The 22,894-nt window shown below is 47.0% G+C and overlaps 1 protein-coding gene across 6 annotated transcripts in view; it reads left to right on the top strand.

Annotated features, from left to right (window-relative positions):
- Positions 1-389: 389 nt before the first annotated feature.
- The window catches only part of SLC1A4 (solute carrier family 1 member 4), a 37,209-nt gene continuing 14,704 nt past the window's right edge, over positions 390-22,894 (top strand). For 4 of the 6 annotated variants that reach the window (XR_008822629.1, XR_008822627.1, XR_008822628.1 and 1 more), the window contains exons 1-5: positions 391-992; positions 10,692-10,734; positions 12,185-12,247; positions 18,603-18,769; positions 22,211-22,444. Coding sequence is in view for 3 of the 6 variants with exons in the window: in XM_056344069.1 (XP_056200044.1) it covers positions 478-992; positions 10,692-10,734; positions 12,185-12,247; positions 18,603-18,769; positions 22,211-22,444 (1,022 nt within the window). In the remaining 3 variants the exon portion in view is untranslated. Of the gene's footprint in view, positions 993-10,691; positions 10,735-12,184; positions 12,248-18,602; positions 18,770-22,210; positions 22,445-22,894 lie in introns of all 6 variants that reach the window. The other 2 variants (XM_056344071.1, XM_056344070.1) reach the window with 1 other exon arrangement.

Below are 22,894 nucleotides of genomic sequence, written 5' to 3'. Positions count from 1 at the left end.
AGCTCTAGGACACCGAGGGGGACAGTGGGGGGACATGTGTGAGCCACAGGGACACCGAGGGGGACAGTGGGGGGACATGTGTGAGCTCTAGGACACCGAGGGGGACAGTGGGGGGACACACAGGGGACGCTGGGGGGCCGTGTGTGAGCCCTAGGGCACGGAGGAGACACCGAGGGGGACACAGAGGGGCGGCGCGCGCCCACCGGCGGGCACACCGAGGCCCGCGGCTGGGGCGGGGAGGGCACGTGCGGACCCCCGGGGCCCCCATGGCGCCAGCTGCTCGCGGGGCCGGCGGCGGGCGGTGGGGCGGGGCGGGGCGGGGCGGGGGGCGGGGCGGGGCGGCCCCCCGGCGGGCGGGGCGGGGCCGGCCCGGCGCGGCGCGGCGCGTCAGTCGCGCGGCGGGCGGCAGCGCGAGGCTGAGGCGCGGCGCGGGCAGCGGGAGCGGGGAGGGCGCCGCCGGCTGCCGCGGCCGGCAGCATGGAGGAGGCGGCTGAGGGGAAGGCGGGAAACGGCCCCAACGGCTACGCGGAGGGGCCGGCGGCGGCGGAGCGCGGCGGCGGCCGGCTGGGGGGCTGCCGGGCTTTCCTGCGGCGCAACGCGCTGGTGGTGCTCACGGTGTCGGGGGTGGTGGCCGGCGTGGCGCTGGGCGCCGCCGTGCGCGGCGCGGCGCTGGGCCCGGCGCAGGTGGCCTATCTGGCCTTCCCCGGCGAGCTGCTGCTGCGGATGCTGCGCATGGTGATCCTGCCGCTGGTGGTGTGCAGCCTGGTGTCGGGGGCCGCCAGCCTGGACACCCGCTCGCTGGGCCGCCTGGGCGGCATCGCGCTCGCCTATTTCCTGGGCACCACGCTGCTGGCCTCCGGCCTCGCCGTCGCCCTCGGCTTCATCGTCCGCCCCGGCGCCGGCGCCTCTGCCCTCAACGCCCCCGAGCTGGGGCTGCCGGGCGCCGTGCCCACCACCAAGGAGACGGTGGACTCCTTCCTGGACCTCGTCAGGTGAGGCCGCCACCCGCCACGCGCCACCCCCACCCCTCGCCGGAGGATGATGACAGACCCGGCGGTGTTGCACGCTGCAGCGGCAGCCGGGGAACCCCCACCCCCTCCTCGTCCCTTTCCTCCTTCTTCTTACCCAGCTCCTTCTCATTCTCCTCTCCTGCTCCCTCTCGTCCCCCTCTCTTGCTCCTTTTTATCCAGCTCCCTCTTCCTCCTCTCCCCCAGCTCCCTCTCATGCTGGCTTCTCCAGAGCCACCACTTGCTGCCCAGGTAGTTGCAACCCAGTGGGGTGTAGGGCTGCATGATGCTCTACTTCTCCCCCCCTTTATTTTTAATTTTGGCTGGGTGGCTGTGAGGATGAGGCGAGGCTGGCTGGGATCTCTCGGTGCCTGGGCCCGTTTTTGGTCCCGTCTGAAGGAGAGTGGCCCCTGGGTGCTCGCTGCAGGGCAGCCATGGCCCTGCCGGGCACCTTCCCCTGCCCCGCTGCCTGTTGGTGCCCATCTCCCACAGGCATGGCAGGGCAGCTCTACCCATCACTCACACGTACCTTTTTCTTTTGTTCCCCCCATGCTTTACTCAGTCTCCTGGTACAGATGCCAACCTGCCTCATGCAGTGCCCTTGCGTAGGTATGGATATGGAAATGCAACCCTGTATTTCCATCGGGGACATACCCTAAACAGCCTGGTGTCAGGACACCCTGCATGTTCGTGAGTTTCCCATCTCTGCACCTTGCAAAGACAAGACATGTTACTCAAAACCTCCTGGAAGCAAGGCTTCTGCTTCTAACCAGACCATAGTCTTTTTGTTTTGTTCCTCCTTGCAAAGTTGCAGACTTTACCTTTTTTTTTTTCCCTTCAAAGGTCATGTCTTGTTGAGATCTGTCCAGCTCTTTAAATAAGAGAGGAACACTTACACAAATGAGGCAGACATACAGCTAGCTTTTTGAGTATTGGACTTGCAATCTCTCGTGCTTTGATGAGTCTTGGTGCAGAACCCCAGATGTGAACAGCTGATCTGTTTTGTTACCCCAGGTCTGGCTCTGCCAGTTTTTTCGCACCTGAGTAATGTTGGGCAGATGTGGAAAAGTGTATTGTAGGTACCTGAGAAAAGTGGTGGAATAAAGGAAAACTGAGCAGTGGCAGCTGGGTCTTTCCTGGCAAGTGTAGCTGAGGGAGTGATGGGAAGTGATAGCACATCAATAGGGAGCGTGGAGGTTTGCTGAGACGTTGGAAGATGAACAGCTTTGGAGGTGGTAGGTGTTGTTATCAAGGTGCAAACAGAAGAGTAAGGGAGGTGACCTGTGTACCATCAAAGTGTCGGGAGAGTTGTACTTAGTTGATACCTTGGTAATTGCAAAGCTGAGTGTGGGATTTTTATTTAGATTGTTTGCTTTGCACTTGTGGGTTCAATTTTTCAGCTGAGAGACTTTTTCACTGTCTGGGTAAACAGATATGGCAACAATGATTAAAAGTTTCTAAAGTAAACCCAAACAACCAATGCCCCCCCAGCTGTATTTGCAAATCCATGTTAATATCCTTTTCTTCCCCAGAGAGAAGTATGTTCCTTTTTGGACAGAAAGTAAGTTCTGGTTTGTCCCATTGGCAGCTACACACTGTGTGTTCTCAGCCTCACCTCTCTTAACTGCTGACGATTAAGGACCTCTCTTAAGGACTGGCAATTCCTAACAGAACACATTAAAAAGTAATAACAGGACAGTGGGAGTAGTTGGCTGGCTGTGCAGGTTGGAGTTGAATGGAAGTGTAGGCAAGTGAAGGAAAATTACCAAAAAGAAAAAAAAAAAAAGGAATCAGCACAACTGGGGGAGCTGGGAAGATGCCTGTAGCGTGGCTGCCCTGGCTGCATCCTGGTGTGGCTGCTGTAGCTGGTGTTTCATTCCTGTGCTGCCACGCAGCGTGGAGTAGGATGTAGCTGAGAAACAGCTTGAGCTTCAGGCTGTGGACAGCGTCTGTGAAGCTGGGAGCAGAAAAACGCTTCTTGCTCTGGTCTGTAAATGCAGTTGGAGGGTTTATCTTCAAAGGGGTTGTAACTGGTGGAATCGAGTCCTTAACTCTAACACTCGTAATGATGAGACTTGGGTAAAGCATACAGGTTGCAGAGAGGTTTCCTTCTGGGAAATGAGGAGCCAGGGGCTTTCCCACAGTGCATGTACAGTGGGCTCTGAATTCAGCTTTTTCTTGGAGCCCCAGGGAAGGGCTCTTGCAGCCACATTGTTGGGCAGTCCAGTTGTTACAGCAGTGACAGTGAAATCCAGTCCAGAAAGGATGCGTTTGGACATGGCTGTTACTAAAAATTCATAGCACAAATCCCTGACAGTGGTATGGAGTGGGTTATGTGATTTTTCTGGAAATATCATCTCTCTCCCTCTGCCTTTTAATTTTTGATACTCTTTTTTTTTTTTTTTTTTAACCCATTCTTGAAAATGTGGGTGTTCTGGTCTGAGCATTGATCGTGGTCACTGTTGTGGTGGAAGGTACCAGAGTAACCCCACCTTCAGTTAACAAGGTCTTGAGTCTGTAGAGCCTGGAGGCTCTGTTGCCTTTGGCGTGGGTGGGTCCCACGGCATCCTCCTCTTCGCTTTTCCTTTTCTCACTTTAGGTCATGAAACTGTGCCACAAGACTGGCTGTTTCCTTCAAGGCTTCACTACTCTTTTTCAGATAAAAGGTGAAAATGAGGTGCAAATGGGCAAGCTGAGTCCCCCTACAGAAATGACAGCAGATGTGAAATGGCCCAAGGAAGAAACAGGCAAAAAGGAAATCACAGCTGCGAGTCGGTATATGTCCCGGCTTCTGCAGGGATGACACAGGGTGCCTTTCCTGGGATGCAGATCCCTTCTGCTTTTGGGAAGTGTGTTAGTTAATGACCAGAGATGTTGTTTTCCATTGTCTCAGCAATGTCTGCAGGCCAACTTAATTTCTTGGTCATGCTTTTATGCTTCCAAGTCTAAAGCTTGTACCTATGCATGCAGACACAACCTCTAGAAAAGAGATTTGTCTTGGGCCTTAGTACCAAATGAATGATGACTCACCGGTGAACCGTAAGGCTGTCTCTGTTTTGTTTTGTCCATTGACCGTAACCTCCTGGGTCTAATCTGTCTGCCTGGAGGTGCCAGAGCACCCTCCTGGTTTCCTTTCTGGCAAGTGCAGGAGGCAAGCCTGGAGCTGCCTGGCCAGGGCTTAGGCAGCCATCCTCTGCCCCAGGATGTGGGGTGGGGACAGCAGAGCTGTCCTGGAGGTGCCTTTGTGCCCCACAGCAGCGGTACTGATGGCTCATCTCATCTCAGGTCTGTCATGTGGGCAGCTCTTTGGAGCTCCCTAAAAGAGGAGCATGGCCAAAGGTAGGAAGAGGCTGCAGCTCAGCGATCATGGGAGGGATCCAGCAAGAGTTCGGAGGTTCTTCCACAAGGCTGATGGCTTAAAAAAAAAAAAAAAAAGTGGGATGTGCTCTGAAGCCAAGTGGGGGACCTTGGCTTTCCTTAACTCTGTCCTGTGTCAAGGAAGAAAGACAGGCTTCTCCACAGCAGCCAGTTCAGGCTCTTTATGTTAAGCCAGGCTCTGGTTCACTCTTACTCCACACAGCCTTAGCTGAAGGTGGACCTTGTGAACATCTCCAGAGCATCTGGCATGGACAGCAGCTCTGTTGTACCAAGCAGGTGAGCTCTGAGTGCCAGCAGAAGATGAGGAGGGTGAAGGGAAATTTTAGAGTTTCTGGTTTCATCCCTTACTCATTTGTGTGGTGGAGAAGGCAGAGCAACAGGGAATAAAAAACACTTGTCAGCTTGGCTGTGAAGTGGGTAGGAGGTGGAGAAGGAGGCCAGCTGTGATATGGTGGGCTCTGGGGCTCAGAACCCACCTGAGTGAGTGATATTGCAGAGAGCCAGCATGGCTCTGATTGTGCTGGGCATCTAACCAGGGAGAAACGGGTGAGGAGAGAGGTGGTGACTCCAGCCACCAGCTACCAGCCCACCTGTGGCTTGTTGGAAAGTGGCTGAAATGGCAGGATCAAGTGTTTTGCAAGAATCTATTGATTTGTTAACACTTTCGATGGGCAGTTGACAAGCCTGCATGTTTTGATAAGGTCAGAGTTTTGTTTTAGCTCTGATTTGTATTTGCCAATTCAACAAAATAAACAGTTTCACAGGAACCTATTGATCCTGTCAAAATTTCCAACAGTGGGTGATCCTGGCATTTCATTTCAGTGAGGTCAATGTTTTGCCATAGTTTTATACAAAAGACTTAAGTAGAAAATCTCACTCATCAAAAAGGAACATTTCAACAAAGTATTTTATATTATTATTTTTAGTGGAAAAAAGGTCTAGAACAGGCTTTCTTTGCCCAATTTTGGGATGAGAACATGTTTTGAAACTGTGGAATTGGCTTTGGGAAGGGGATTCTGGTTTAAATCCAGCCCTAACAGTCCGGGGAGGGAAGAAGACAGTAGCATCAACTGCTTTTTGTAGGAAGGGTACACAGAGGTCCAGGTGTCTGCCCCGAGCAGTAATGTCAGGGTTTCTCGGGCTGCCAGGCAAGTCTGCAAAAGCAATTTAAATTTAATTGCTCCTCAGTGTCCTTTCTGTCCCACTGCCAAAGGGAGTACCCGCGGTGCCCTCAGCCAGCCCCTGCGCTGGCTCCGAGCGCCTCTGGAGCTGGAGGGAAGGCAGGCACGAGCCTGAGCGCAGGGAGAAACTCTCAAATCCCAATGTGGAAAGAGAGCAAAACTTGACTGTTAGGAGAGGAGGAGGAGGTGCCACCTTTGTAGTGATAAATAGAATACGAAGTGGCTGGAGAGCCGCTGCAGTACACCAACAGTGGGTCCCAGAGGTAGGCTAACCACTGGCTAGCTGGGTAGCTAGGATGGCTAGCTCTTAATTCTGGGGTGCCATCAGGATAAGGGAAGTAGTCAATGTCCACCTTCGCTTGTGTCATTTTTTTGATCCTGGATCCTCTCTGGAAGTATAGGGATTGCTGACTGATTTTTGTAGGAAGAACTCAATGTTTTCACTGATGTGCCTGCACTATCTGGTGGGGTCTTTTTTAGAAAACCTCGGAACATTTCTGCTCCTTTCTTTTATTCTTTATATTCATTGCCTTTTACTATTGACTCCCCCCAGTTATGTTTTATTTTCTGAGCAACAAAGATGCAGACTGGACCATTAAGGCAAAAAAAGTATCAAATGTCTGATCTAAGTGAACACACTTTCAAATTTCTCTGTTAAAGCGAATGCAGTACTCGGCAATACGTGTATGTCCAGGGCATGTATTGTGCATCCGCATACATATCAAAAAGCAGATGAGAAAATTTGTGTGATATTGAATGAAAATCTTGGGACAGAAAGAAAAGTAAAGGCATGGGAGCAATCCAAACCGGGCTCTTGCAGGTTGCCACAGATGGCAATAAAGTTGCTGTCAGTGGACTCCTACCAGTGAAAACACTTCACTGAAAAAAAGCCAGGAGATAACGCAACACAGTGGGTTGATTTTTTTTTTTTTCCCTAGGCTTCCTCAGAAAAATATGTTTTCCAACAGCAAGGTTTTTGGCCTTAGAAGTGGAACCTTTTTGTAAGAAGCAAGGAAAGAGGAATGCGTAGTATTTTAGGGTTTCATTTTGCTGCACTTTTGCTGCCAGAGCAGAGTTGTTTGCGGAGCTCTAGCAAAAGAATCATTTAGAAACAGTTATTAATAATAATCCCTTACACATGCAATGAAGGATTTCCTGTCCCATCCTTACTCTGCTGGTGGAAAGATACAGGGTAAAGGAGAGGAATTTGACTGTAATATCAAAATTGAGAAGGGTGGGAGCTACAGCCCCTTTTTCCTACCTTTACAGCTCCAGGTTTCCTTAGTCATCTGGGATTCCCAGCAGTGGATGCTGCAGCTAAACTAAGATTTCTTAGTTTAAGAAAGGCAAAAATACAGTGAGACCTTCCTGTTGCATTTGGTTAGGCAAGTAATGGTCCCTTTTTGACTGGTAGGAGCAGCTTTTCACTGGAGAAAAGGAAAAAGCTGGGTTTATCCAGCTGTGCATGGGGAGATGGTTTGATGAGCACAGTATTCGAGCAGAAGGCATTCAGACCCTGAAACTCCCGCCCCTGGTGCTGCTGCTTTCTGGTTCCTATTTTAAGAGGGTCTGAGACGGGTGCTTTCTCACACTGTGTGTTGCGCAGGTACACAGGCGTTTTGTGGTTCAGCCCAGCTGCCACTTCAGCCCAGCTGCCACTTCAGCCCCAGGACACACGTCTGATGGATTTCTGATTTTATTTTCTTTGTTGAGGGGGAGCAGGGGACAGCTGTCTGCACAACTTGCAACAGGCAGAGAGAGACTTTCCTGCCTGGTGCTTGGCGAGGGGTGTAAAGGCTCTCTGTGCCACCTGCTTTGCCTTTATGCCGCAAAGGTGGTTGGGTCTGTGCGTGGGAAATCCATCCTGCTCTGTGGAGCAAGGGCCCAGCAGCTGTGGAGCACCTGGGGCACATGCAGCATGTCTGTCCCCCTGCCAGAATGTCACGCATTGCTGGTTCGTCTCATTCTTGCCACATATAGCAAGTTTTGTCTTTCTGTGTCATAGGACCAAGGCTGCCTGATCCCAGACAGCTGTGCGGGGCTCCTTATTGCACAGTCACAGGGTTTTCTCAGCAGTGTGTTCTTGCAGTAGCCCGCATCTTCAAAAAGGCAGCGGTGTTCTCTGGCGCAGGGCATGGCAGCAGCAGGGACGGGGCCATTAGAAACAGCAGCAACAGTCCACAATCCAGTGATACAACCATGTTGATTTCCTTAAATTCCACATTCACATCTGGTACAGGCTTTTAAAGCAAAAAAACCCTTCTCAACATTTGGTCTGCATGGAAAAACCAGCTGGCAGACACCCATGTTTAATTTGCATGCCCAATTACCCAGCTCATCAGCTTTCCTGTTTGCCGGTTCACTCGGACCGGAGGGATGTTTGCACTTCCCCGTGCGACTCCTCTGCTTGGGCTTGGGGACACGGTGAATACCAGCTCCAGGGACAGAGCTGGATTTGGGTTTCTGTGGTGGGTGAACTTTGCCTCGCCGCGCGGTGAGCAGAGCCTACAGGCACGAGCACATGATGAGCCCAGGCACATCACCAGCCAGCTTTTGGCTCTCCCTGGAGCATGCAGCATCCTGACCAGTTGTTTTTTTTCAGTTGCTGCTGTGGTGTTCTTGCACAAATCCATCTTAAGGTAAAAACCTGCGGTCTGGCCTGCCCATAATTGAAGTTTAATTTAATTCATATGCTGACTGATCTTAGGTGAGAAAGCAGTGTAGTATGTGCAGAACTCATGCCTTCAAGAGAAGCCGTTTATTTGTTGATTGCTTTTTATGACCCAACACGTTTTCAACTTCAGGATTTGAAACAGAGGAACAAAACATTATTTTACGTGTTGCTGGGACTTTGCAGCCAGGTGTACTTGGTTGGACTGAACAAAACGCACAGCTCCTTCTAAGCTGCTGAATTAAGGTCCAAATTTTTTTACTTGGTGGATTGTCAAAAATGCTCTTCCCTGTCCTTCGCAAGTCCTGTGACTGGTGCTCCAGGGAGAAAGAAGAGTGCCCGCTATATGCTTGTATTTGAATAGCTTTAGTGCTGTTCACACTCGAAGCAAGAACCTGCCCCTTGCCTTGCTGTAGTGGGGCTGCTGGGGTCACTCAAGTATGTGCTTTAAGTATATGCTTTGCGTTAAGTTAGTGTTTAATTACTGAGGCCCGTGGCTGACATACTGTGTAAATTATGGAGGTTTGGTTTCTCAGCCACATTTAAACATGGGAGAACCATAATGCTTAGGCTTTAGAATTACTTCCTTTGGCTTTGTTTTGTCAGGATGGAAAAGCTGATTATAACCAAAAAAAAGTTACTCGGTTTCTGCTTGGTTTTCAGTCTTTTTTCATCTCTTTGCTTCTTCAAAATTCAGCCAATTTTTTTTTTTTGAAAATGTAATCATCCTGCTATGAAAAGTTGAAAAGAAATACCCTTATTTTCCCAACAGCATGTTTTCTTTTTTTTTTTTTTTTTTGTTAAAGCTGTGCCCTGAGCTGGCCCATTTGTATGTGTGATGTTTTACTCCTGATAAAAGCAAGATAGCTTTTACTTTTACGTGAGGCTTTTATCCACCACTGTTCCAGCTATGCGAGAATTGATTCATGTTTGCTGTTCCATTGATCTTATTTGACCAATTCTTAAGCATCTTTGCAGAGTTAGAGCTTGCCCTCCTACATTCAAGCAGACAGCTGTATTGACTAATTTTAAGGAGAAAAAGTAGCTGTTTCTTTTGTGGTCAGTGGACCATAGCCTCCAGAAGCCAAATTATTCTTAGAGCAATTTGGCACTTGCAGCTGCCTCCTAGTACACTTGTAACGCATCAGAGAGGCTGCAGTAGTTCACAGCAGCCAGTTGCTTGATGAAGGTCCGTCTACTTTATGTTGCTATCAAGGCTGTGGGAGAGCCCTCACCGCCTGGCAGAGTAGCAGAGCTTTGCAATGGAAAAAAACCAGTCGTGTTTGCTGGTTGTAACTATGGCAAAAGCTGCGGGGAGGTTAGCAGGGCACAGCCCGGAGGTAGCTGCAGCCCCCTCAGATCAGTGCGAAGAGCAAAGGACGAGAGCAGCTACTAAATGCTTTTTGCCACAGTTAACTGGCTCTGGTAAGGTCTTCTGTTTCCTTACCGTAAGAGTTCTCGTGCCTCCTTGATGCATTGGCTGGTGGTATTTTTTGTTCATAACCCTGACCTTCGTGCTGTTGCTAGCTAGGCTCCTGCCGTGGCCCCAGAGGTCAGCTATTATTCCTATTTTGCTTTCTGACACAGCAAAAAAAGCTGCCATTTGGCTAGGGGGACACGTGCTCTTTGCCCACTGTAAGGGAGAAAGGAAGTGTAGCATTAATCAACTATAAAATGCAACAAGGAGCAGCTTCTTCTCCCATGGGCCAGTTAATGGTTCTTCCTGTCCATGTCGCTTTGTAGGTGCACATATACACTGGATGTGCAGTAGAAGTGTACATCGCTGTGCATGCTATCCTCTGTACAAACCCTTTGTGTTTCTGTATGAAGGCATTGCCAAATTCAGATGTTGCCACTTTCTGTATGAGTTGCCCCTACTTTCATCTGTGCTGTTTAAGCACCTAAGCCCTTGCATCTGGCCTGTGACATTGTTCTGCTTTACCTCAGTGTTCACGGAGCTGCCCTTGTTGTGTTGAAGGGTTAAGCCATTCTCTTAAGTGGATTTTGCTGATTGGATTGTCCTTCATGTTGATGCAGCGAGCAAAGTGTAATCACATGAGTAATGTTAAAAATCTGCCTGACCCTGGAGACCATAAGCTGTTGCTGCAGCTGGTGTGGCTAAGCCAGTTTCTGTAGCCACTGCCTGATGGGTGTGTGTAACTGGCATCATGTCTGGTTGCCTCTGGTGTCCCTGTCCCTACCCAACTGGTTTGGTGTGGCAGACAAGCAGGGACCTTTTTTTATGTGAGCAAAAGAAGGTGGCATTCATGCCTCTGGAGGGATAGCAAGACATCTGCTCCGTGCTGCCAGAGTATCTTCTGTAGTGTGTACCTCACTGATGCCAATGTGCTTGCCTTTGCAAATAGAATTCTGTTTCTGAGAGTAAAACACCTTGGTGTGTTTGTTTCAGAAGATCTACAAGAAATACTTCATTTTCTTCTTTGTATTTTACAGAAACCTGTTTCCTTCAAATCTTGTTGCTGCAGCTTTCCGAACGGTAAGATATGTGTGCACTTTGGACATGAGCTGACAGCACACCAAGTGACTGCTTTCTTTTTTTGAGAAAAGGACTAGAAAGATGATGTAGAAAATACCAGAAGTTAATTTATTTACAGTAAGTAGGAGTTTTAAAAGCACTCTGGTGTAATCAGACATACAACTTCCATGGCAAATGGTTTGATTTTGAAAAATACTCCTCAAACAAAAGCATAGTTGTAGCCTATGTTTTGTGCCTTCACCAAAAACGTTCCTTGAACTTTTATACTTTGGGTGCCGTGTTGGACAGCAGTGGCAGCTCTGCTTTGTGCCAGGCTGCTTGTCACGTTGTGGGAGCTAGCTGGGCAACCTTAGGGTACATAATTTGGAGCTTGGCTTAGAACAGACAAGGCTAAAGATTTTCAGGCTCCCATGTGTGTAAGCATTACCTGATGCTTTCATTATCTTCTATGGTATCCCTCACTGGATTAAGTGCTCTGCTTGGCTTCTCTTCCAACAGAGGACTGAGTGTGGTGGGATGAAAACTGGCACCAGAATATAGTGTGGCTTAAACTGATGGACAGGAACTGTGGGGCACCGAGAAGATTTTGATTTAGTTCTTATTGCTAATTTTAGGTGCTGGGATAAACGCTGTTGAGAATATTGCTGTGGGGCAGAGTCATTCTTTATGATACAGGAGCAGAATAATAGTTTTTGCCTTCATGCTATTCTGTGGGTTTGCTTTTGTATCAAAACCAAGGTCAAACTCTTAAATTAAGTTCCATTTTGAATGTATATATGATACAGTACAAGTCGATGTACCATAAATAAAAATAAGAGCAGTACAAGAATACCATTAAGAAAAAGATACTCTGTGATACCTCAGGTGTCAGGGTTCTGTGTGTTCAAGGATGAGATAAAGAAGACATCCTTTCCTCTGTGCTGCTGTTATCACGGGTAATTGGCAAGTACATAAGCTTTTCTTTCCCTTATTTTATACCTGAAGAAAACAAGCCGAAAGAGGTGCCTTGCTTTTGCAAGGTGTCTAGCTCATTCAGCAAAGTAAATTGTTGCCCTAGATTTTCGGTGTTTTACTGACAATTTAAATGCCTGCCTCGCCATTTCTAACAGTGAAATAGCACAAGTGCCACTTGCCTTTTGCAGGAGCCAGTGTGACAGCATGGTGTGTGAGGAACAGCAGGGTGCAGGAAAGGGGAATTCCTTGGCTGCTTCCCAAACCTGGGAACTCGGGGGGGACACAGCAGTTCTCCATTGCCACATGGGGAAGGGGCTGCATATGCTGTCACTCCCTTTTCTTGCACAGGACAGGCTAGTTGGCCTCCAGAAAAGATCTTCCTACCCGTAATCTCCTCCTTGTGAAATGCTAGATGGTACAGTCATATTGATGATCTGATCAGCAAACATTGTGGGGTTTTGTTGTGTGTTTGTTTGGTTTTTTTTCTTACCTGCAGTATGCCACAGAATATAAGATGCTGCTCAGAAATACTACCTCTGGAAATGTCACAGAGGAAAAGGTAAGGTTACTTCTTATATTTTTATGCAAACCCTTGTCAACTGTAGTATTTGACTACACAGTCTTTAATCCTTTCCAGCAGTCATTAGAAAGAAAAAAGTACTGTACTTTGCCTGGGACTGAGGCATACATGAGCCAGATGAGTTAATCACAGCCACACAAGAATGCTGTGATGGATAAGAGAGTTGAATTCAACTGATCTGAGCCTTGAGATCTTATTTTTAGGCTATGCTTTCTTAGACCTGGTCTCACCTGATCTAAATTTTCATTAGTTGCTCTGCCTAATGTTTCCAGATAGCTTTCTGTAGACTTGGAATTAATTAGCAATCAGACTGGCTGAAAGCAGTCCCTTAAACCTTACTCTTCATTAACGGTTTGGAGAGAATGAGCCTTTTTCCACTACCCAAGGCTCTTTCTAAAAAAACAAACAAAAAAACCCGGTTAGTTGAGAATTTTTTCTTGTTGCCATGCTGTTGAAATTTTGCTTGAAGCAGGAACAAGTGGTCTGAAGGAGTGAAAATTAGAGACGGTGTATTACAAATAGGCTGCTGTTGCAGTGGTGTCAAAAAGGAAACTTGCAGGGGTTGCTAAGATAGAATGTTATCTTCCATATGTAGCTCATAGGACTTTCAGAGAAGCTCTATATCCCATTGAGTGGCATCTCTCCAGCAGCACAGGGCTATCAAACATCTTTATTATTGGCCAGGGCCAACGTTTTGCAGGTCCAGCAATAATTACTGTGGCCTTACAGGCAGCATGCTATGAAACAATCTGGTGTCCCAGCCTGCAGCATGTCACCTTACTCCAAATGAAGTATCCCGTGCTTTCATGGCATTTTGGGGAGAGGGGTCTGAGACTGGAAATGACTTTTGGGGTTATTTTCTGTTTCTCAGGCTCATTCTGACTATCTGAGAGTAGTATCAGGTGGTGTGTTACTGTATTTTTTAATATGATTTGCATGCCCCTGGGGCAAGATTTGTAATGTTTGTACTTGTCGTAGAAGGGCTCAGCCAGGGCTTGCCCAGCAGTCTAAAACCATCGAGGAAAAAATAGCTTATGCTCATCCAGAGGGGCTCTGAAGCATATCCCTGGGTGCAGGAAGCACTGGCCCCATTAACTTCTCGTCGTGTATGGTGCGTGAGCAGGTGGTGCAGAACAGTGTGTCTCCAAACCCTGCGTTCGGTTGACAGGCAGAGCTTTCCCCAGCCCTGGAGGCAGGGTGGCAGGTGACTTGGATGGCACGAGAACTGAGCAGGGGAAAAAGCCCTTGCCTAGAAGCCTGCTATGACACTGGGGGCAGTTTCGCTGGGGAAGAAGGCAGCTCCGTCTGCGCAGGCTCTGCCAGTGCCTGTAAGATTGCATTGCCCAGATCTGCACTCACGCTGTCTGACACGGATGCACAGCAATGACAGCAGAAGGGCCATGTCACCCCAAAAGAGCACTTTCTCTTCTCATGCCATTGTATCCTTAGGCAATACGTGCCAGCGCAGCCTCGTGCTGCTAAAACCCAGGTACAATATGAAAAGCTGTGCATTCAGACATGTGTGTTTGCTTACAGGGTATAGAGTTACTCTTCATTTAAGCAGGGGTATTTAAGCAAAAGTTGAGTAAAACTCTCATTATTCATCTTCAGTGTCAAGTTTGATAGGGGCTTCTTGGCAGGCCAGCACGGACTAGGGCCAACCATATCCATTGGACATAGGCTTGGCTGTCAAGTATTTTTTTTTTTTTTTTTTTTCTTAATGCTTGTTCAAAGCCACCACTCTTCCTCAAGAGGTAAGAATGCATCTTTTGGCAATTTAAAATGTGGGATTCTTTTTTAGTTTTCTTCTTTCCTTTTCCCACTTATCAGGCTCCTATTTGATGCAATATCAGAAAAAATATTCTAAATTTGTCACTGGTGCCTGTTTTTGCCAGCAGTTATGATGTAAAAGTTATTTCCGCTATTACTTTTCCAAAACTTTTCTTCAGTTGTTGGAGCAAAACCAGAGCTGAGCTTCTTTAATTCCAGAAGACGCCCTACTGTGTCTAGGGAAGAGTGGACTGAAGAGAAAGAAAACGTCATCTCAGTTTTGTTAACTTGGTTTCGGTACTGGTCTGACCACAGTATTTATGGACAGATGAGGGTTAAGTTTGGAAAGGAGGAGTATGATTTTTGGATAACACATAGCATAAATATCATAGCAATAGGTTTGGGTTCCAGGGAAACGAGATGATATTCCTATCTAAAGTTTTCTTTCATCAGCAGAATATTTGATTGAAGAGGAGAAATGTTTTCCTTCTTTCCATATGAACAGTGTAGAGCAAAATTTTCCATTGATTATATTTCCCCCCCGCCCCCCGCTGGTTAATAGGCCCTGTCATCTCTCGCTGATGATACGAATAGTGGAGCACGTAGATGTCTGCGTAGCCATGTCGGTTTTGTTGTTTCACGTGCTCCCCTTGTGTTTACCTAGCTTTTATGCTGCATCCTCTCTCCCCCTTTGGCAGCAAGGCTTCCTGGGGCATGGTGTATCTCAGTTCCCCATCTGTAGCACAGGGGGACTCTGTTCCTCTTGTGACAGCAGTAAAAATACACAAACTGGTGATTGCTCTTCTTCCTCACATCACACGGCTGCATTTTTTCAGCCACCTACTACTGGCACAGCTCAACATCAGCAGTTGTTTCCTTTATAAGCATTTTGTTTCAAGAGCAAAAAACAATAGGATCTTCAGAGAGATTCAAGGCCCCGAAAAGCTCCATGAATCTTCCTACCAGAACACATAATTTCCAGCAAACGATAACGTGGCCCATAGTTTATCCAGGAACAAAGCTCTCATTAAAGCTGTTTTTGTTTGGTGTCTACAATGCTGCTTGGTTTGGCAGCTCCTTTGGGGTGATGCACTCTTCTGTTAAGAGTACAAAAAGGCTGTTCAGCATCTGCCAGTTTTAGAGGCTGGGATTGAGAGGATCTTTTGCTGAGGATTTACTGCTGGACTCTTTCCATTTTGTGCTGCAAGGAGGTGAAGTTCCCTGAACGCTGCAGATTGTCCTCCTTGATTTGCAGGGAGCAACTTCCTGCAGTAAGTTACTACTCTGTGCAAATGATGCACCTTCTGCCTGCATCTGAGGTGATGGGAGACAACGGTAAATGTTGTGTTGTAAAGAAATTGGCTGAAGAGGGAGAAAGAGGGGAACAGGATGACAGTGAATAGAGGGAAACAGCTAAGAAGTTTTTGGTGGCTGTGCACAGAGTCCTCCCTCCGGTCACCAAGAATTTAGGGGTGCCCAGATCACAAGACCTAGGCTTGAAGGGCTAGTAAGTGTGAGCACCTGGAGAACAGCAGCGGCAGTGATCACAATGCCAGGAGCAAGAGAAGGCTAAACTCCATGTGTGGTCATTCTGGAGAGGTACAGGGTAGTTGGAGGAGAATTGGCCAGTTTATGTTATGTGAAGGTTAAGATAAAAGGTGAGAAGCCACCTGGGTCCTGGCTGTAGTTAACTGGAGACACTACTCTCTCCTGCTCTCTTCTAGCTTCCCAAGAAGAAAATTTGGCAAGCCTTTGGCACCCATGGCTCTGAAGAAGGTAGAGCTGATGCTTGTGGGGTTTGAATGACCTAGAAGAGCCCTGGGCTTCTCTAGTCAGGGAGGTGACCTTCCAAATTAAGCACCAGGAGTTCTGGCCCTGGTTGTCCTGCATGCCTCTCAAGCTCTGTCCTGCTCTGTGACCCACCACCTGCACGGCTGGTGGGAAGCTGAGCAATCCTCTTGCAGATTCAGTACGTTTCTGTCTCATTCCTGAGCCTAGATCTCTGAGAAGCCCAGACGGTAGCAGGTTTCTGGGCTTCAGGCTCACAGCGCTGCATTTAATGAGTTGAGAAGCAAATTTCTGGAAGAGGGAGTTTAAAGGGTGGAGATGTTTTGCAAAACATCGGTATTAAGTAGTATAATGAGATTCTGTCCTAGTAACATCCAGGTCAGGATGCTGGGTACTTTTCAGCAGCTTGAAACACTGAATTCCTGTTTCATAGCAAAGTTTCATAATAATTTTTTCTGAATGAGAACTAGAACAAAAGAGCATTCAATGTTTTCAAGATATTTTTTATGGAAAAATTTTTAGCCCATTACGGTAAAATTCTGTTCCAAGCTGAACTTTTCATATTAGCCTTGTATCAAAAATGAACCCAATAGAAGATGTTATATTATAAAACTACGACTTGGAAAAAAACTAACAAAAAACAACAAGGTGAAAAGTTGTGTCAAACTGAAAAAGTGTTGCATTCACTCCATGTGAATGAAACAAGTGTTTCTTTTCTGTTCTAAAAACGTTCACATTTTGCCTAAATTGATATTTCCCAGAGAAAGCTTTGGTTTTGATGAAATGACATGCAGCATTATTTTACTTCGCATTGACTCTGTTCCTGCTATAATAAAATCATTTTAAAAGTCATAAAATTTGAGACTTATACATCAGTTTGTACACTGTTACTGGTAAATTGTCACTGAAATAAAATTCCAGTAAACAAGTTGCTGAAATTCAGCAAATTGTCACTGAAATTTGAAGATTCTTTTCAGCCTTATGGTAAATTTTATCTCCTACCCTAGAGCTATGTTTTGCCAACAGAAGTGAAAACTGGAAAAATGTGTGCATGCCATGTGCACAGTTTATGCAGTTAATGGGAGGGTGTCATTTTTTTGTCTTTTCTAACCACAGAAGAGTTTAGGGCTTTCAGGCACACAAAACAGAATATGGACAAAACTGTCCAGACAGAAAAGTGTTACTGTGTGTGGAGAAAACAGCACATTTCTTCAGGCGTCTCTGGAGATACGCTGTGCCCCATTCTTAATATCCTGTCCGTGTTTTCAGCTCTTTCAATTGGAAATCAAATAAATACTGATAACTTAGCCCTGAACAAGTAACCACCCTAAAAAATTGAAGGTCCCACATCTAATTACTTTGTAGCTAACAAATGAAAAAACACAGAACCTTCATTGCTTGTAAATGCTTTTGTTAACAGCAGTTTAGCCTTCATGCTTTTGCGTGTAATTTGTTTTATCCCCTTCCCTGCAGTACTTTGTTTCCACCTGCCATTAAGAGACAGTCCAGTTCAATAGTATACTTCCAGCAAAAATATCCTCTCAAGCAGGCTGGTTTTCTCAGGTTTAGCAGATCCAGCATCCCAAGTTCTTCAGTCAATGTTCATTTCAAGCTTTGAGTTCAGAATATATTTTTCTTTCCTAGTATTGAGCTAGTGTCTACTTAAACTAGCCAGAAGGCCAAAACTTGTACACAAACCTAATCTGTTTTAGAAGTTCTTCCAAATAAAACAACAATTTGACATGTTGAGCTTGTACTGCCAAGTTGGGAGGAAAAAGAACCAGTTTGTCAAAACAATTATATTTTTTACATAGCCACAAGAACGTTCATTCAGTTCGTATGATACCACCTTGCCAAACAAGCTCCAGCTCTCTTTGAGAAACAGACTGAAGGACCAGCAGAGCAGACTAGTTTTTGTCAATAGGTGGGTCCTGGGTTTATCCTTTTACCATGCAGCCACATGATTTCTGACAAGCAGAACAGGTATTTCTTCTGTTCTCTCTGTATCTCCCATGGCTGATGTGGACAGATGAACGAGTATATTTCCACAGTTTGCTACCTTGTTCTGTCCCTCTCCCCCCTTTCTGCTTCATAACATTGATTGTTTTCTTGTGGTTTTCACCTTGGTATCAATATTGTGCTAAGGTGATGGAGCTGGCATTTTGGAAGAGCAGATTCCCATCAGAGGTGTCAGGAAATAAGAGCATGTTTGGGGCCAGACGGCCGCCAGCCTCTTGCAAGTATAATTTGTTTAGGCAGTAGAATATCATAGCGGCAACAGTGGATGATGCTCGGTGGAATAAGCAGAGCTACCAAGTCAGTATCATCAGTATCTGCCATTCATACCTGCGCTCTCTCCCACACCCATCTTCCCTCTTGGGAAAACAGGGAGGAAAGTTTGTCTTTTAACTGCAGACATGTGGTTGGTGCCCATGTTGTTTCACTTCTGCAGTGGTGCTTGTCCTGAGTAAACTGGGGAGGTGTCCTGCTCAGGTCACTGAGGGCACCTGTATCGTATTGAAGGGCACGAAGGGAGGTAGTGGGAGGCCCGTTCCTTCCCCAGTGGATCCCCGCCAGCTCATCACTAGGGAGGTTTGTATCTGTACTGTGTCCAGATCTCATTTGGTTCCCTTGGACAAAATAGGTTCTTCCTTCCCAAAACAAGTTCTGCTTGTTGATTTCAGATCAGTCATGCAGCCAACAAAATGAGGTGACCCTGTTGTTGGGTTTTGTGTGGGTCTTGCATCTAACAAGCTGCCTTTTTTTGCCTCTGCAGGTCCCTGTGGGTACTGAAATTGAAGGTATGAATATCCTGGGACTGGTGCTGTTTGCTCTGGTTTTAGGAGTGGCTCTGAAGAAGCTTGGCCAGGAAGGGGAAGATTTGATTCGCTTCTTTAATTCATTCAATGAGGCAACTATGGTCTTGGTTTCCTGGATTATGTGGTAAGTGTGTGGCTGCAGATACGTCTGTAGTACAATATTATGCTTAGTTCAGGAATCTCACCATTTATCCGCCTCTCCAGCTTTTTCCTGTCAGATCCCTCATCGCAGCAAAAGTGAATGTCATGGCGTCACATGATGGGGTCTTTTCTTCTTCCTTGTGCCCTGTAATTAGACAGTCATGCATAGCTTAAGGTATCAGTCTGGAACACTTCAGAGGGCTGCTTAAAAAATCCTCTCCGGGACTTCTTTTTGATGAATTAGAGGAAAGAAGACTTTTCATTTCAAAGCAGCATAAGGCTGTGTCTAGCTGCCATCCTGTGCCTAAAGGCACTGGCCTTGACTGAATAAAGGAGATGTGAGCAAGTGAGGAGTACTCCGTGTGAAGGCCGGGGATGTTTGTGCTTGGGGAGTGCTTGCAAATGCGGTGTGTAACTAAAATCAGACTCGCAGCTTCATGCCTTCATTTTTCTGTTGGTCAAAAGGTTTCCTGTACTGACCTGGAAAATACCTGAGAAGATCAGAAGACAGCCCACTCACTGGTGTTGGTTTGAGAGAAACCCTGTTGAGTGCATGAACGCAGAGCCCCACCTGTCCACGTGTACCAAAGGGCGATGGAGAACCTGCATCCCTTTGTGTAAGAGGGAGGAGCAGTCTCCAGGGCTATGCTCTCCATCCTACAGAAACAGTAGTGCTGCCTGTTGAGTGTTTTGTCATTATTACCGTTGTCAGAGCCTGAGTTATACAGTGGATCTTTAAATCTTTGTTCCTCTTCTGAGAACTCTTTCATTTTCTAGGGTGAAGCAAGAACTAATGTTACTAGCAGAGTCATCAGTCAGCTGCTTGCTTCTTGTTCATGTTTGCTTCTCTAGAGATTCTTTTCTTTTTCATTTCACATCCCTGACAGTTGGTATTTCCTAAGGTTGATTATTTTATCTCCTGCCTATTAATGACCAAATCCATTATTTTACTACCCTTCACATGTTTATGGGGTGAATGTGACTCTGACTGATTTCACAAAGCTTTTGACACCAAAAAAGTCTGTGTATTAGGAACTGGAGCACACTGAACTTCCTCACTAGGCAAGAAACCAGCACTGGAGGAGGCAGGCATGTCTAGAGAGCAGTTCTACCCCACCTAAGCTGGGGTAGGACCAGCCTCCTGACTGGGTTTTCTGTCAGGTAGGATGAACCTGGGCCTCAGAGCAGTGTCATGGCTGTTCTTGTGGAGCTGGATGGGTCGAGACTGCTGCTGTGAAATCAACAGTACTAATATGTCACATGCAAAAATAAAAATACTCATGAGGACAGCTAGTCCCACAAATTAACAGTGGGACATTTATCACTCTCTTTCCAAAGCTGTTGGAAAAGCTATAAGCTTACCTTAGTGGAGGTATTTTTCCTCCCTTCTTTTTCTGCATTTTTCATTCCTACTGTTTTCCTCCCTTTGAGAAGTAGAAAGGTTTTAACAAAACACCTGATTTTACACAGGCAGATCTCTCTGTTAGTTGCCGTTATAGGGGATTGAAAAATTCAGTCTCAAAGCAGCTTAAGTCTTTTACTCTTGAGTGTAATTCCTTGGACACTGAATACTGATAAGAGGCAGTTCTTGTATTCAGCTGATTACGGTGCTAACACTTCAAGCCAATCAGTTGGTGTGTAATCCACAAAGTAAAGGATTATCAGGACCACAACTGACTCTTAACACTGCAGTGCACCATAGCCCTTACTTGTTTTCTTTCCTTCCTTAAGGCTCTTTTGTCGTCCTGGTATTTATTCAAAATCTGTCAGGCTGCATGTGCTTCCCAAAGGATACTTTGGAATGGGTGAAATCGTACTACCAAGAGAAAAGGCACCTTGAGCTCATAGCTGGTCCCATTCAACGGCTGCTCCCATGTTTAGCAGCACTTTGGTCTCAACTTTCAGTTCCTTCCTTTCCAGCCTCCCTCTTCGAGGGGAGGGATCCATGCTCAGCTCAGAATCCAGTGCCCATGTTTGCAGCGCTTGCACAGGACCAGGGATCACGGAGATCTGGCTCATCGGGGTGCTCAGAAACGTCGTTCAAAGGCAATATGTTGCAGAATTGGCAGAGGCTGAGTGGAGAAGGTTCATCATCCCCCCCCTAGAGATTTGGCCAGGGGAGGACAGAGAGAGGGTGCTGGCATTGATCTGGGACATGGAGGTGCTCTGCACAGAGCAGAGGACCTGCAGAGCCGCTGAGGGAGAGGCAGGCTAGGAAGGAGCGATCTGGGTGACCTTAAGGCTTGCCTGCCTTTCCAAACCCTAACCAGCCCTGGAGGTTGTCCTCACGTCCCAGATCAGCTTTGCTGAACATGGGCTTTGGGTTGGAGGGGAGAGCGGGCGAAAAATGTGCTCTGTTCCTGAGGTGTACCGGCAGATCTTTTGTAACCCCGTGTGTGCTTGGGGCAGGGTTTGGAGGGCTGGGTGATCTTTTAGTGTTTCTTAATCTTAGAAGAGAAATGGATGGAGCATTGGCAGCATGAGCAGAGGCACTCGGGCACAGACATCCCAAGCAGAGCTTTGGAGGAATGGACCCTGGGCCTGAAGTGATTCCTGCAGTTCATTTAGTAGCTGTTGTGCTGTAGGTGCAAGGGCAATTCTGCCTCTTCAGGGCTGTTCCCAGCTGCGCCGCTGGGACCGGAGGTGTGGCTGTGGCCCTTCCCCTGGAGCAGCTCCAGGTGTTCCTGACAAAGGAAACCTCAAATGCTCGCAGCCTAAGACGTGGCATGTTTCTAGATAGGAGGCATACGAATGTACGCGGCTGCTGGCTTGAGGGAAGCTCTGGAAATCTGATCATTTAACTTAGTCTCTTGCAGGCAAATAGCAGTTAATTGCTGTCTCTGGCATGTGCCTTTAGCTGAGCTCTCTGGTATGGGCATAGCTGCTGCTTTGCTACGCTGAGTATGTTGGCTCCCAGTATGCCTGCCATTTTAATGACCTAGCTCCGTACTTGTGCTGGTAGGCACCGCATGTGTGGGCTCCGACTCCTCCGCCCCTTTCTGTGCTCTAGTGACACGATACTGCTCCTTTTTCTTTCCTGCCATCTGCTGTCCTTCCCACAGTGACTTCAGCTTTAGGTCTTTGCTTGCCTCCCTGATGGACTAAAACTCCACACCAGTGTCTTGTCCTGATATCTTCTGCCAGCGTTTCTGCTTCCCACTTGGCTTCCCTTCGGCACTCTGCTGGCTGTGTCCCTGAGGGTCTGGGGGAACAGAGCTGTTGCAGTTTGACTGCTTGCCTTCCAACAAGCAAGACTGTTCAAAGAGGCCTTCCGAGTTTGCTTAACCTGAGTGTGTGGTGAATAAGGTGGTACCCTGCAGCAGCAGCATACTCGTTAGGAGAATTTTATCTCCAGGATGGGAAATGGCATGGTTTTTATGGATTTTTGTTCGTACTTAATGACAGACGATATTTATTTATGCAGGTATGTACCTGTTGGCATTATGTTCCTTGTTGGGAGCAAGATTGTGGAAATGGAAGATATTGTGCTTCTGGTGACCAGTCTGGGAAAATACATCTTTGCCTCTATTCTGGGCCACTTCATCCATGGAGGAATCATTCTGCCGCTTATTTATTTTGCATCCACACGTCAAAATCCGTATCGCTTCCTCTTAGGGCTTATCACACCACTAACCACTGCGTTTGCCACTTGCTCCAGGTGGGTTTCTGTGCTTCTTTTGGAATTATAGCCTGGTTATATTTGTCACTGTAAACTGGTTATAGCCCAACACCAAACTGTGTTGAGTTTTAGGTGTGAATGTTGTTCCTGAGATTGCAAAAAGAGACTTCTGAGCGTAGAGTCTCACTGCTGTCAGCAGCCTGCCACACAGCACATACTCATAATGAGCTGTAAAAAACAATTCCTCAAAATAATGGGACTGTAGCATGATGCTGAGTTGGAAATTTTGTGGGGAAAAGGTGAAAGTGTTTGCCTTAAAAAGATTCTGCCAGCTGTTCTTTCAATTTTAAGTAAAGTGAGGGTCAGTAGCGAGGGATTTTGTCCTGACAAGTTTAGTTCTCCAAGTTCAGAAGGATCTGGAACAAGCTTTAGACTAATTTTGCAGGAGCAAATCAGATTTATTGGGTAGTGTAAAGGGACTTTAACATT

Source organism: Falco biarmicus, chromosome 6 (assembly GCF_023638135.1).
Source record: "Falco biarmicus isolate bFalBia1 chromosome 6, bFalBia1.pri, whole genome shotgun sequence".
NCBI classification, from domain to species: domain Eukaryota; kingdom Metazoa; phylum Chordata; class Aves; order Falconiformes; family Falconidae; genus Falco; species Falco biarmicus.
Note: the sequence above shows the minus strand (reverse complement) of the source record. Positions and strands in the feature narration are given on the sequence as shown.